Raw genomic sequence first — 14,533 nt, 5'->3', positions numbered from 1 at the left:
GAAATCACCCCCCCCCCACGGGGCATGGCCACGCTGCAATCCTTTCTCCTCCATTCTCTTCTTGGGATCTTGAGCACGCACACACATGTGCCCGATGTGAGTTTAAGTCACCGGGTCCAGGACTCGAATCACGGTCGACTACATGGGAGTCCAGCGACATAACCATTATGCCAACTGCTGGTCCCTCGTCTTTTTTTTATATATATTTAAGAACTATTTTCATTTAATTTTACTTATTGTCATCATCATTATTATTATTTATTTATTTTGAAGTTGACCAAAGAGAGAAAGAGAGAGAGAAGGAAAGTGAGAAAGCAAGCTGCCAGGTCTGGAATTGAACTGCGGTCAGCCATATCTGGCCTCCTTAACCACCATGCCACCTGCCGTCCCCACAAGATTTAGTCTTGACTGTAAGTGTGATGACTGCGAAGGTCTGAAAAGTACTCAGAGTCACTGTTTGGAAACATAAGTACCACTCACTCAGACGGGAAGACACTGCATAAAGAATTTTAAGACGGAAGGAAACGGTATACGTAAGGGAAATTCTAAGTAATCCAAGAATGAATACAACAAAGATGAGAATCGATAAACTAGTTGCATCTATCAATTCTTTACAACTCACGTTTTTTTAATTTCTTCTTATGTTGGGATTTTCTGACTAGCAGTCTCTCCATTAGTTACGTCCACTTGGGATCTGAGGGGCCTCCCTTCTCACTGCTCACAGAGGTCTACACAGGGCTGAGTACATGGTAACAGAAATTCACAGAAGTACCCTTGGCCTCGGAACAAGCTTTCCTTTATATAACATGAATGTGAATGGTTTATGATCCCTTCGGGCCATTAGTAGTTCTTCATGAAGACAGACATCCATTCATGCCTGTGATTTTAAACAGCAGTTAAATGACTCAGAAAGTTCATTGCCGAGAAATTCATTTCTGGGATAAATTTTCATCCTAATACAAACAATTTCCTCTAAAAGCATTAATTGCTTAATATAACCCTATATTTTTATCAATTGTATTTTGTAATGTGTTTCTTATGGCAGAGAAGATTACATTTTCTTTTCTTTTTTTTTTTTTTTTTGGAGAGGTTTTTGCTATAAGGCATGTGCGCTCACCAGAAAGACAGAGACAGAAAGTGAGAAATCACCCCCCAGGGGAGATGGCCACGCCACAATCTCTTCTCCTCCATTCTCCTCTCGGGATCTTGGGCACGCACACACACGCACCTGGCGTGAGTTTAAGCCAGCGGGTCTGGGACTCAAACCATGGTCAACTACATGGGAGTCCAGCAACATAGCCATTACGCTAACTGCTGGTCCCGAGAAGATTACATTTTCAATACAAAATAACCCTCCCTTCTCCCAACAACAACTGAAAATAGTAAGTAAAATATATACTTTTGGTTCTAGCAACATAGCAAAGATAAGCTGACCACTTTCTTTCACCTCGTAACAACACAATTTTTAAATATTTGCTCTAAGGCATGTGTGCTCAGAGGTGTGGGGAATGAGAAAGCATCCCCCTAGGGATTACGGCCATGCCATAATCCTTCTCCTCCATTCTCTTCTTAGGTTTTTAGGCAAGCATGCACAGGTACCCAGAAGGTTTCTCAAACTCCCATGCCTGCAACTCACATCTACTACCAGAAGCAAAGAAAACGGTTACGAGGGCACTTTTACTCTTCACACACAGAGTTTCCTGGAAGGAAAAAGAAAGGTTAAAAGAAATGTTCAGTAAGAAATTATGAAACGAGGTAGAGAAGGTAGCCTACTACACAAACACAAGAAAGTGCCATATCAATCAGTCAAGGCCTCAAACAGAATTATCAATGAGAATTTAAAATAGGATTTCAACATCACTAAACTATAAAAAACTGAAAATATAAAAAAAGGAAAAAAAATACAAGTAGATTTGATCAAGAAAAAAGGAGAACTAACAAAAGAAAAACACAATCATTAAAATAAAAAACCCAGAGGACCAGAGATGGCATAATGGTTATGTTGCTGTCCTCCCATATAGTCCAATGCGGTTCGAGTCCAGGACCCAACAGCTTAAACCCCACAAGGGGCACAAGTGTATGTGGGCCCACAATCTCGAGAGGAGAACAGAGGAGATGGGAGTGAGGCCTGGCCATGCCCCATGAGGGATGACTTCCCACTTTCTCTCTCTCTCTCTTTCTCTCTTCTGAGCACACGAGCCCTATAGCAAAAGAAAAACAAAAACAAAAAATCAAACAAACAAACGTGGAGGTACCAGGCGACGGCATAAAGTTAAACTGCTGGATTCCCACGTGGTCAACCATGGTTCACATCCCAGACCCAGCAGCATGAAACTCAAGCTGGGCAAGTGTGCGTTCGTGCCCAAGATCCTGAGAGGAGAATGGAGGAGAGGGGATTGTGGTGTGGCCACCCCCCTAGTCAGAAATAGCAATCACTATTGCCTGCAATCACCACTTATTCAACATCTTACTGGAGGCCTTAACTTGAACAGTAAAAAGGAAAAGCCATACGGATTAGAAAGGAAAAATCAACCTATGGTCTACACACAAAAAATCCAAACAAACCTCATATGAGAGTTCAGTGATGCTTCTGAATGTAAGATCAGCACACCAAAACCAATAGCATTTCCTTGTCAGCAAGAAGCAATCTGAAGCATCATTTTTTAAAGAAAGATAACCCACATAACTTCAAAAAAAGCTGAAAGGTACCTAGAAAATTATCTTAAAAAAAAAAAAAAATAAGGGAGACCAGCAGTTAGCATAATGGCTATGTCGCTGGATTCCCACGTAGTTGACCGCGGTTCGCATCCCGGACCCGGTGGCTTAGAACTCACACTGGGCGCGTGTGCGTGCGTGCCCAAGATCCCAAGAGGAGAATGGAGGAGAAGGGACTGCAGCGTGACCATCCCCCCTGGGGGGGGGTGATTTCTCACTTTCTGTCTCTATGTCTCTCTGTCTGTCTGGCAAGCGCACGTGTCCTATAGCAAAAACCTCTCCAAAACAAAAATAAATAAATAAAAATAAAAGTTGTGTGATCTGTGCAGAGAAAAAATACATCAATTTTGTTTAAAGACACAAAAGATCTCAATAAATGAAATCTACTAATAATAATTCCTTGCAAAAACCCTACAGATTCAAAGCAACTCCAAAAAAAAAAAAAAATCCCACATCAAATATTTTATATAAGCTGATCTCAATTCATAAGAATATCTGGCCATAATATCTATAACTGGACTAATATTTAGTGTATTACACTGGGAAAATTAATTTGGAATGCTGTAATGATATGCAGTGATTGTGTGTGTGTGTATACGTGTATGTATACATATATTATGTATACATACACGTATACACACGTATAAATATTTAAATTAATACATACACTTATATACATATATATACATGCATACACACACACACACACAATTTAAAAAAATAAAAAGCCAGATGCAAAGAATACCCGAACAAAAGTAGAAGTTTTGGAGCCAGCAGATAGCATAGTGGTTACATCGCCAGACTCCTACATGGTCAACCACGGTTCAAGTCCCAGGCCCAGTGGCTTGAAAATCACCCCTGGCACGTGTGCCCAAGATCCCAGGAAGAGAACAGAGGAGGGACTGAAGTATGGCCACTCCCCCAGGGGGTGATTTCTCACTTCCCCTCTCACTACCTCTGCCTCTCTGTCTGCCCCCATACCTTCACAAGCGCACACGCTCCATGGCAAAAAATCTCTGGAATAAAAAGAGCAGGAGTTCCGAATTTAAACGGTGAAGGGAGCTTAGTCTTGTCGACACCAATACTGCCTACAGAGCAACGGTGACTAAAGTACAGGGCACAGAGGGACCAGCAGACCTGGAGGCGCGTGGGTGTCTATGGACAGCAGAGGAAGACAAGCCGGCAGGCCAGGGCAGGGTGGGCTGGACAGCTGCTACCCATAAGTAAGAGATATATTTAGCCTGCAGCCTCACTCAGGGCAAAAATAACCAGGTGGACTAATGAACTGAGAGATCAAAGGAAAATTTTTAAACTTTTAAGAGAGCAAAACGCAATCTATCGTCTTCCAAAAAAGATATAAAAACCACAAATCAAATTCACGAATTTGTCATTAAAAAAGACAAACCCAGGGCTGGCAGGTGGTGTGGTGGTTAAGGTGCTGGACTCCCACATGGTCAACTGCAGTTCAAGTCCCGGACCTGGCGGCTTGCTTTCTCACTTTGTCTCTCTCTCTCTCTCTCTCTAATAAAATTAAAAATAACAAATATAAATAAATAATTCTTTAAAAAAAAGAATAAAAGCCAAACCTTAGGAGAAGATACCTGCAACTCTCAACAAGGCAGAACACATAAAAGAATGCTTCCAAAGCAGTAAGGAATTCTGGAGGGATCCACAGGAAAAAAAGACAAGTCAAGAGGGGAAGAAATCTGAACAAATGCCTATAGAGGAAATGGTTCTCACCCTCGGCAGTCAAGAAGTAAACTTTTCATGGTGACTTTTCATTTCACATCCTTTCAAGTTGCAAAAACAAATAAATGAGGTCATTCCAAGTATTGGTAAGGAAACAGGCACTCTTTTTTTTTAATTAAGGTTTTACCACAGGGCACATGTGCTCACAGGAGAGAGACCGGGAGAGACAGTGAGGGGGAAAGTGAGAAGTCACCACCCCAGAGGGGATGGCCACGCTGTAATCCCTTCTCCTCCATTCTGCTTCTGGGATTTGGGGTATGCACACACACGCACCCAGTGCGATCTTCAAGCTGCCGGGTCCAGGACTAGAACGGCAGTCAGCCATGTGGGAATCTAGCACCTTAACCTCCATGCCACCTGCTGGACCCTAGGCACTCCTATGAACAAGGGAGACATTAACAGACAGAATCGTCTGCGAGTAATCTGGCACGGCTCTTTCCCGAAGTCCTAACAGCCTCTGCTAGGTCTCTGGACAGAGACACTCGACCGTTCTGCACGAGGAGACCCAGGTGAGGAAACCTGCCGCAGTGGTGTCCGCAGGGCACAAAAGTAGACAGCCCTACCTCTGTTCCCAAACCCCGTGGGCATTTCCGTGACCTTCTCTTCACATGTACTTAAACACATGCAGTATAATCCTGTACTCTGTGTTGTGTTATAAAAGTCTTTTACTGTACTCTTAACACACCACAGACACGCGGCCGTGTCATCACTTCAGACTAAGAAAATTTACACATACCCATGGCAAAAGGAAAAAAAAATTAAACATCCCAGGAGAGTCTGAAAATGAAGAACCTTCATCTTACTCTTTACTCGTCCCCTTGCTGCCATGAGCATCCCTTTCGGTACGTCCAGAAACGAGCTCTATGGTTAAGCAGGGTGAAGTACTGCTGCAGAGCCACTGGGTGGAGACAGAGTTCTCCAACTGTAATCTTCAGCATGAGTGCTTTCAATTTTTAAAGAATTATTTTATTTAACTGTATTAGTGCTTTTTTCTTTTTTTTAATTTGACCAGAGAAGGACAGAGCAAGAGAGCGAGAGCAAGAGAGAGTGAGAGAGGGAAACTGAGAAAGCAAGCTGCCAGGTCCAGGACTCAAACCGTGGTCGGCCATGTGGGAGTCCAGTGCCCTTAACCACCGTGCCACCTGCCGGCCCCCTGAGTGGTTTTATTAAGAAAAAAATTTTATCACAGCATTTCTAAAACATACTAAACTAAGTCTTCTATTTTTTTCATAGCTGAGAATTCAAATTGTTCTCTACATTATTGGGTTGTCAGGAAAGTCATGGTGCATTTTCACACAGAGAAACATTGGAAAATTTGCCATCACTTTCTAGGTAACCTAATACAATCACTTAAAACTAAGATAATTATTCTCATTTATGCAAAGTGTTTTCCTTAACGGCCATATGAATATTTGCACACACATACACACTGAAAAGAAAGCGATTTTTCAAAAGAAAAAAAAGCCCTAGTTAATCTAGAGAACGCACCTTCATGGACAACTCTGATTATGAGTAATTTTGGATTGTAAGGGGGATTCACAACTTTCAAAGTTACAGCTTTCAAAGAAAAAAGTATGTATTTATGAATCGGTACTGCACTCGGCAAGCTGTAGATACAGAATTCAAATCCACGAGCACAAACTGACAGCAGGGTCCGACTGGAGAGCTGGTGCATATCTAAATATAACTGCGACCATCGCTACCTCGGAGCGCAGGGCAAGTGGGAGGACTGAGCTCACGTGCTCGAGTTCCTGCACTTACAGCCCATCTCGCCGCCTGCCTCCTCCAAGAGCTCACTGCTTCTGTGCTCTCCTTACAACAGCTGTCTGCCATTGAGCCAGAGAATCACAGCCACAGAAATAATATGACACAGAGTCACTGGCTGAGAATTCGTAAATTAAGGACTTCACTTCTAAAACTGCTTTAAAAATTAGAAACCATTCTAAATCACAACTTCGAGAACGCTATAGCAATTGGGTAGAAAAATCTCAACTGGAATATGCTCATATACCATGATGTAACTGATCTCAAAGACTAAAATTCCCATCTCAATTTCAACCAGGTAAGAACTAAATTCTATTTGCCATCCTTTGGAACACTATTCTATCAACAGGGATTCAAAAAAGGTCACAGGACCAGCAGTTGACGTAATGGTTATGTCGCTGGACTCCCATGTAGTCGACCACGGTTTGAGTCCAGGACCTGGTGGCTTAAACTCACACCGAGTCCATGTGCATGCGTGCCCAAAACCCCAAGAGGAAAATGGAAGAGAAGGGACTGCAGTGTGGCCATCCCCCCTGGGGGGTGATTTCCCGCTTTCTGTCTCTCTAGCAAGTGCACGTGCCCTATAGCAAAAACCTCTCCAAAAAAAAAAAAAAAAAAAAAGACAAAAAGGTCACGAAGATGGGAAAAACAGGTCAAGCAGACAATAATAAGGATTAAAGAGTTTTTCAAGTGATTTATAAGAAAGACACCATTTATATTCAAAGTCTTAGTAACTTTGCAAAAACAACCAAATCAGAAATACTTAAATTTCACCTTCCTACTGAAATGTATTCTGACAATGTAGAAAGTCTCAGAGAGGGAACAGCAGTTAGCATAATGGCTATATCACTGGACTCCCACGTAGTCGACCGCGGTTCAAGTCCTGGACCCAGTGGCTTAAACTCACGCCGGGCACGTGTGCGTGCATGCCCAAGATCCTGAGAGGAGAATGGAGGAGAAGGGATTGTGGCGTGGCCATCCCCCCTTGGGGGTGATTTCTCGCTTTCTGTCTCTCTGTCTCTCTCTGTCTGGCCAGAGCACACGCCCTATGGCAAAAACCTCTCCAAAAAAAAAAAGTCTTAGAGAATAAAACATTCCATAGTAATACAATGAAAACTGTGCCTACAAAAATAAATCACTGGAAGGGGTTCCACTTTCTAGCCACAAACAATATATAATTTTTTCTACACATAAACAGTTTAATTTCATTTAAAGATAAATTGGTTCAGAACTTACTGAACTGAAGCACAGCAGGGTAATATTAACACAGAATTGAAAAACAAAACAAAAAAAAATTGGTGACGGCAACTCAATTTAAAACAGACCAAAGACTGGCTCAAAGTCCACAGTTGGTTAGTGGCTGAGTTAGGATTCAAACCTGGGTTTCCAGGATCTTCCCCTAATTGTTCTTTGCATCATATTATACATTAAGCTGCCAATTAAAGGGATATTTTCTCTAGAAGTTCAGAACTTCATTCATACAATGATGCGGCATTTATAAGGTCCCATTTTTACCATCGATTATGTTTTGGTGTGATTTCCTCACTTCAATTATAAGCAATGCTTTAAAACCAAGGTCCTATACTCAACGCTTCCTATAATGAGTTGTAGATAACACTTGCTGAAATAAACATCTGTCGATTAAACAAAGTAATCAATCATTCAGGTTTCTTAAAAATACGTGTGAGGCAGTCCGCAGGGCACAGTGGTCAGTGGTTGGGCATGGGAGGCGGAGCCCACACGGCCAGCCTCAGGTGGAATCCCAGCCCTGGTGCATGTGTGTGCGCGTGCCAAATCCCCACGGGGAAGCGGACAGCAATGTGACCCCTCCGCACGGCAGAGAACGGATGCTTTCCTCTCTTTTTCTCGCTCACTCTTTCTGGTGAGCACCTGTGCCCTCTGGCAATAAAAAGTCCATGTACATACATTATGTAAGCTATATTATTCACAGATTGCAGCTTCTCAAACGGTAAACGCTTTAACCATTATCAACTGAAAATAAAAAATGAAGGATGAACAAAATTTTTGTTGTATGTTTAAAAATACATGATTCCAGGGCCAGCAGGTGGCATGGTGGTTAAGTCGCTGGATTCTCATATAGCTGACATGGTTTGAGTCCTGGACCTGGCAGCTTGCTTTCTCTTCCTCTCTCTCTCTCTCTCTCTCGCTCTCTCTCTCTCTCTCTGGCGAGCACACATGCACTATAGCAAATTTTTAAAAAGATACAAAGTGTGTCTGTTACAAATTTTAAAATAATAAAAATACATAATTCCTATTCGCATGGTAGAGAGTTACTTCAAAGCCATTCTGCTTTGTGTTGAACTGACCACTTACTTACCGGGAAATTGTGACACTATTGGGGGTGTGTCTTCATCTAAGTCGTCAACCCCTCCAGCGATTGGATAGGGTGGAATGGAGACTCTGGGCATCACCACCCAGCTGTGATCGGAATACAGGGACGAGGTCAGGCTGGGCAGTCCCGAGTTATGGGCTATCTGAAAGCCACAGATCTTCTCAATCTGCTGCCAGCGAAAAAGTCGTTCTCGCAAACACGTCGTCAACTCAGAGAGCGCTTTCCTGGAGAAGCCAAGGTAGGAATTACTTGTTGCATCAAAGAGTCTTTAATATGGCACCGCCAACAGTCAGTGGGATGAACAGGCCACGGCCATGAAGTAAACTCAAGAAGAAATGACCCGAGTATTAAAATTAGTATAAATTATGTTACTGAAAGTGACTGATAATTCTAAAACAGTTGATACACTACTTATGCCAACACGGCCTACGAACAGAGCCCTCGACTGCATTCTTACTTGGCTTCCAGAATTTTGTGGTCGACCTCATCGAGGGACGAGCTATGTGCCACGTGCAGGGTCCCGAAGACCGTACTCCTCTTCTTTTTAATTTTTTCTGCCTAGAAGCCCAAGGAGGAAAAAAAATAAGGTGAGGTCCGAGGAACGGCAGACAGGGATGAATAATATTTACTTCGGTTTTGAATAGGCTAATAATCATAAAACCAGTGGAGACTTAGTAGCCAGGAGAAAGCGCTCTTTTCCAAAACACAAAACACGTGGGGGAGAAAGCATGCTTGCCTAGGTCAATCGATGTAATTCGCATTTTATTCTGAAGAGTTTTTCCCTGCTATGGTTGAGAAGGTATGAATGGATTAAAACTGACAGAAAAACATTAACTATACCCTAGTGCGATGGAGGTGTTAGTGAGTGAATGGAACACTTTTTTTATTTTTGCTAGAACTCAGACTAAGATTTCATCTTATTCCACACAATTTAATAAGTGTCAGACATTAATTTCTAGTAACTACTAACCTGAATCAGACATGAAGCAGCAACCTAGAGGAGAGAAGCTCTGTATAAAACATGTATAATGGTGATTGTGATTTGTAACTGACACTGAGGTCATCTTGAAAGGTCTATCCATTTCTAAATACAGTCATTTCATTTGAAAGCCTACGATTACAAAAATCAATTCACACAAGTGCCAATTCGAGAAAAGTATCTGCAACAATAACTCTGTACCCCGGCTGATGACTCCCTTTAGAATACCGCCTAGGGGACAAATGGAGCAAAATGTAAACCGCGACACAGTACCTCGTCCTTGGCGATCGCTAACTGCATCTCAGCATTCTGCCTTTTAATATTGTAGTACTGGACTTCGACTTCGTGGGTTAACTGAAGCCACTTCTGAAGTGCATCGGGAACAGACCAGCTGCTTCTCAGCTCAAACTCCTTCTCGGCCTTTTTCAGAGCCATGCGAACCTGGAAGAAGAAAGGGAGGGAGGAAGGGGGGATTAAAGTAGTTTGTGGTAATAAAACGAAAAGAAAAAAAGCTATTTTAACTAAGCTCTTTGTAAATATATTTTTAAATCACTAGGCCTAAATGCAATATATTTTTTTACTAGTAAAACTAAGGTGAAGCTTTACATGTATCTTCAATCCACTAAACACGGTTGTGAAACTGAAGAGGTTTGAAGGGGCTTATACATATCTTGGGTTGCAGTGTTCAGTTTATGGTTTTTTGTGTTTTTTTTTGGGGGGGAGAGGTTTTTGCTATAGGGCGCGTGCGCTCGCCAGACAGACAGAGAGAGACATAGAGTCAGAAAGCGAGAAATCACCCCCCAGGGGGGATGGTCACGCCGCAATCCCTTCTCCTCCATTCTCCTCTCGGGATCTTGGGCACGCACGCACACGCGCCCAGTGTGAGTTTTAAGCCACCGGGTCCGGGACGCAAACCGCGGTCGACTACGTGGGAGTCCAGCAGCATACCATTACGCTAACTGCTGGTTCCCCAGTTTATGGTTTTTAACAGTTGGACTACGAGAAAAAAATTCAGGACATATGCAGATAAAAATTGATCATCCTTTTTCCATAATGTATTTTTTAGTTTATCACCTCTCGGGATCTTGGGCACGCACGCACACGCGCCCAGTGTGAGTTTTAAGCCACCGGGTCCGGGACGCAAACCGCGGTCGACTACGTGGGAGTCCAGCAGCATATCATTACGCTAACTGCTGGTTCCCCAGTTTATGGTTTTTAACAGTTGGACTACGAGAAAAAAATTCAGGACATATGCAGATAAAAATTGATCATCCTTTTTCCATAATGTATTTTTTAGTTTATCAAGTGGGAGATGAAGAAGGGTCCAAGCTCAGGTGGGTATCCCCCCTTCTAAGGGTTCAGAGACAGTGCTGCAGCTCCTTAATTCATGTTTTCTGTAGTTTGTCATGACACCTCCTCTATGGCAGGTACATTTCACTGTTAGAAAATATCTCTGCCTATGATCTGTCTGCTTTACCCCTTCTTCATTCACTGCTTCTAAAATCCCACTGACGAGCTACGTGTGCAACTGCAAGAACACAGACTGCGTATCTACTTTTCCACCAGAAACTGCTTAGTCTTTAGTGTAATGTGCTGTGGTATTTATTTTCCACTTATAGGGAGGCCAGACAATAAAGAGGGTAGAAAAAAAAAAAAAGATACAAAGTGTGTCTTAGTTTGTTCTTAAAATTTTAAGGTGATAAGCACTAAAAAAAAAAAAAAAAAAAAAAAAAAATCTCAAAGAAAGCCTAAGAAATGACACAGATGGAACAGATAATTCAAGATAATTCATTCCTGGAATGATTTACTTAAAAACTAGCAAGACAGGAGACCAGCAGATGGCGTAATGGCTACGTCACTGGACTCCCATGTAGTCGACCATGGTTCGAGTCCCAGACCTGGTGGCTTATACTCGCACAGAGCACGTGCGTGCCCAAGATCCTGAGGGGGAATGGAGGAGAAGGGATTGCAGCATGGCCATCCCCCTGGAGTGGGTGACTTCTCACTTTCTATCTCTCTCTATCTCTCTGGAAAGCAAATGCACCCTACAGCAAAACAAAACAAAACAAAAAAAACCTCTCTCAAAAAAAAAAAAAAACACTAGCAAGACAGGTCAGAAGGTACAGTGGCAAAATCAAAATTCTATGAGGCTGATCCATGTGGGCAAGTTTTGGATCTATGTGTGGAGACCTTTCCATGGATGCTGAGCACCTGTGGACCCAGAATCTGGGGCTGGCTGTGGCAGAGAATGGACTGCGGTGTCAGGACCCTGATGAGAGACCTGTATCTCTGTCTCTCTCACCACAGAAGAAAAAACAAAAACAAGACAAAAATAACCTAATGAGAGCTCCAACTGAAGATGTGTCAGGATACATGAAGAAACTGACGGGAGCGTGCACACACTGGAGGCGTTCAGGTACGGCAGGGCGTGAGCCACCGGACACCCTGCTTCCAGGGCGCCAGGACTGCAGATCAGCTTTTCCTCAAAACTAACGAGGTAACAGAAACTCCACCCTACGCTGAGATGCACAGGAAGTCTGATTCAGACAAATCCGTTTATTTACATCAACTTAATCATGAGCCCAAACATACAGGATGGCCACGACACACAGATCTCTAACCAAAAAATAAATAAATAAAAAAGGAACGGCTGGCTGTCAGATGCTGCGGGAAATAAGGAACTGTACGCTCCAAAATTTAAAAAAGAAAAAAAAAATCACTACGGGAAATGAAGATGATGATTTTTGAAAAAGACACATTAAAAGTCAGGGTACGCTAGCACTCACTGCGAACAAACCCTGAGCCACAGTGGCCTGGCGTGGCTGACAGAGCAATGGCTCGGGACAATGCTGAGCCCCTAGGAGGGCTGGGTAAGTGTGGGTCCCTGCTAATCTCTCGGGAAGAGAATCTGGGCTCAGGGCCTGTGACACGCAGTTCCAAGTACCACCGCAAAGGGCCCGTCAGCAAGCCCTCTACCCTATGGGAATTTAAAGCTACGATTTCTACGCATATTTTGTTTCTAAACGAAAATCTCAATACTTTTCACTCAAGTTATTTTCTTTAGTCAGAGATATTTTCCTTCATGTAATTTTCAGAAATTTGTTTCCATCAAAAGTCTCAATAAAAATACAGTTAATAAAGAAACCACATATTTGTAGCAGAAACTGAGGCTGAAGGATGTTTGGAATGCCTGACAAAGACTGCCTCAAACTTCTGGAAGTTCTTACCTGCCAATAACTGCAACTATTTAACTGTACTCTCTGATATTTTTCATAAGTTTAACCTAAATCCAACTCCTGGTTTGAATTATACTTATAGGGGAAATGAACAGAGTGAAAATTGAGTCATTAATAGCTTTTACAAATGATAAAGTACTACTTCAAACATGATCATGACAATTATTATTATAAGATACATATTTTGTATGTCATGAATAGAACAGCAGTAACTGAAGACATGATGTTACAGAAATAGCGGAAAATATCTGAAAACCTGGCATCTGGACTCAATTTTATTCTTGATTATCTCTGCAATCTTCCACAAATTTCTGACCTCCTGAGTCTAATATTGAATAGGAGTATTATTACTTGTCCTGGAAATAAGTTTCTTGAGATATTTTGTAAGACCCTCAAAATAATTTATGGGAAAACTATTTAAATCACACAAAATATACAGTGCTATGATGAGTCACCCAGAAGTCTTTGTTTTAGGGAAAACAACACTATACAAAATACATACCAGATTTTCCTGCCTTCTAATTAGAGATCACTTATCCCCCAGATGAAATATAGAGCTTCAAACTATATAGAATTGTGGGTTACATAACATTATATGTAAGTTAATTCTCCATTTAAACTTACCCCTATAAACAAAGCTTTTCATGGTAGTCTGGGAAAACATGCTTTGGAATATAACACATGAAATCTTAGCCTTTCCACATCACAGCCATGTAGCTTAAAAAGGGTTATTTTTTTTTTTTGAAGAGTTTTTTTTTCTTATAGGGTGCGTGCACTCGCCAGATAAACAGAGAGATACAGAGAGATAGAAAACGAGAAATCACCCCCCAGAGGGGACGGCCATGCCACAATCCCTTCTCCTCCATTCTCCTCTTGGGATCTTGGGCACACACGCACACGTGCCCGGAGTGAGTTTAAGCTACCTGGTCCGGGACTTGAACCACGGTCGACTACATGGGAGTCCAGCGACATAGCCATTACACTAACTGCTGGTCCCTTAAAAAAGGCTATTTAGCCTCTCTACAATTCTCGTCTGTACGTGAGGATGGGAGCTATGTGGAGCAAGAATTTGGATTTATGAGCAAACATTGGCCCCACACGCAGCGCACACGCCTGGCGTACTGTAAGCACCCAGAGCACTGAGTTTCTTATTAATACGCTCGTGTTGGACAGAGTTATTTCTACAATACCACTTCTCTTCTTTAAACAACCTCTTCCTGACTCAAGGTCGCATGAGGATCACTGTTGGCACTGGGACACGGTACCAAAGTCACCTTAGGGTCTCCTGAGGTGTACACGGTCTCTCTGGCAAAATCTCAGATTAGAATGCAGTGACTCAGAGGTCCTTGTTTCCACTGTGTCTTCTCACCTGCTCCGGGCCAGTCACCTACAAAAGACTGCTGCCCGTGTATGTCTGTGTGGACGACACTACTTCTTTCTGATTTACTCTCTTCCCTGCAAAGATTACCACAATCGCCAATGGCTTGTAGTACTGGGGACAGTGAGAAGGGCCCGTGAGAACACAGGAGCAGACTGCATAATATCGGCCTCCTGGACACAGTATGATTTTGGCTAGGGTTTTGGGTAACTCCCTGATTTTTTACTCCATTCTGTACAGACAAGGATTGTCAGGTGAAGGGGGCAGGACAGACAAATATATTTTAGAGTCAGTTGAAAGGAACAAACTCCTCCCAGGGAAGAAATCCAAAACCAGTAATGTCTGGGGTACGAGGGAAA

At 42.5% G+C, this 14,533-nt stretch overlaps 1 protein-coding gene across 1 annotated transcript in view; it reads right to left on the bottom strand.

Moving 5' to 3' along the window:
* The window catches only part of STIM2 (stromal interaction molecule 2), a gene marked incomplete in the record, with an annotated part of 102,186 nt that overhangs the window by 8,422 nt on the left and 79,231 nt on the right, over positions 1-14,533 (bottom strand). The window contains 3 exon segments of the mRNA XM_027774383.1: positions 8,567-8,805; positions 9,039-9,139; positions 9,834-10,001. Of these exon segments, the coding sequence (XP_027630184.1) occupies positions 8,567-8,805; positions 9,039-9,139; positions 9,834-10,001 (508 nt within the window).

The sequence above is a fragment of the Tupaia chinensis genome, unplaced genomic scaffold (assembly GCF_000334495.1).
Source record: "Tupaia chinensis unplaced genomic scaffold, TupChi_1.0 Scaffold000426_1, whole genome shotgun sequence".
NCBI lineage: Eukaryota > Metazoa > Chordata > Mammalia > Scandentia > Tupaiidae > Tupaia > Tupaia belangeri.
The sequence above is the reverse complement of the archived record's forward strand: the minus strand, read 5'-3'. Positions and strand labels throughout refer to the sequence as shown.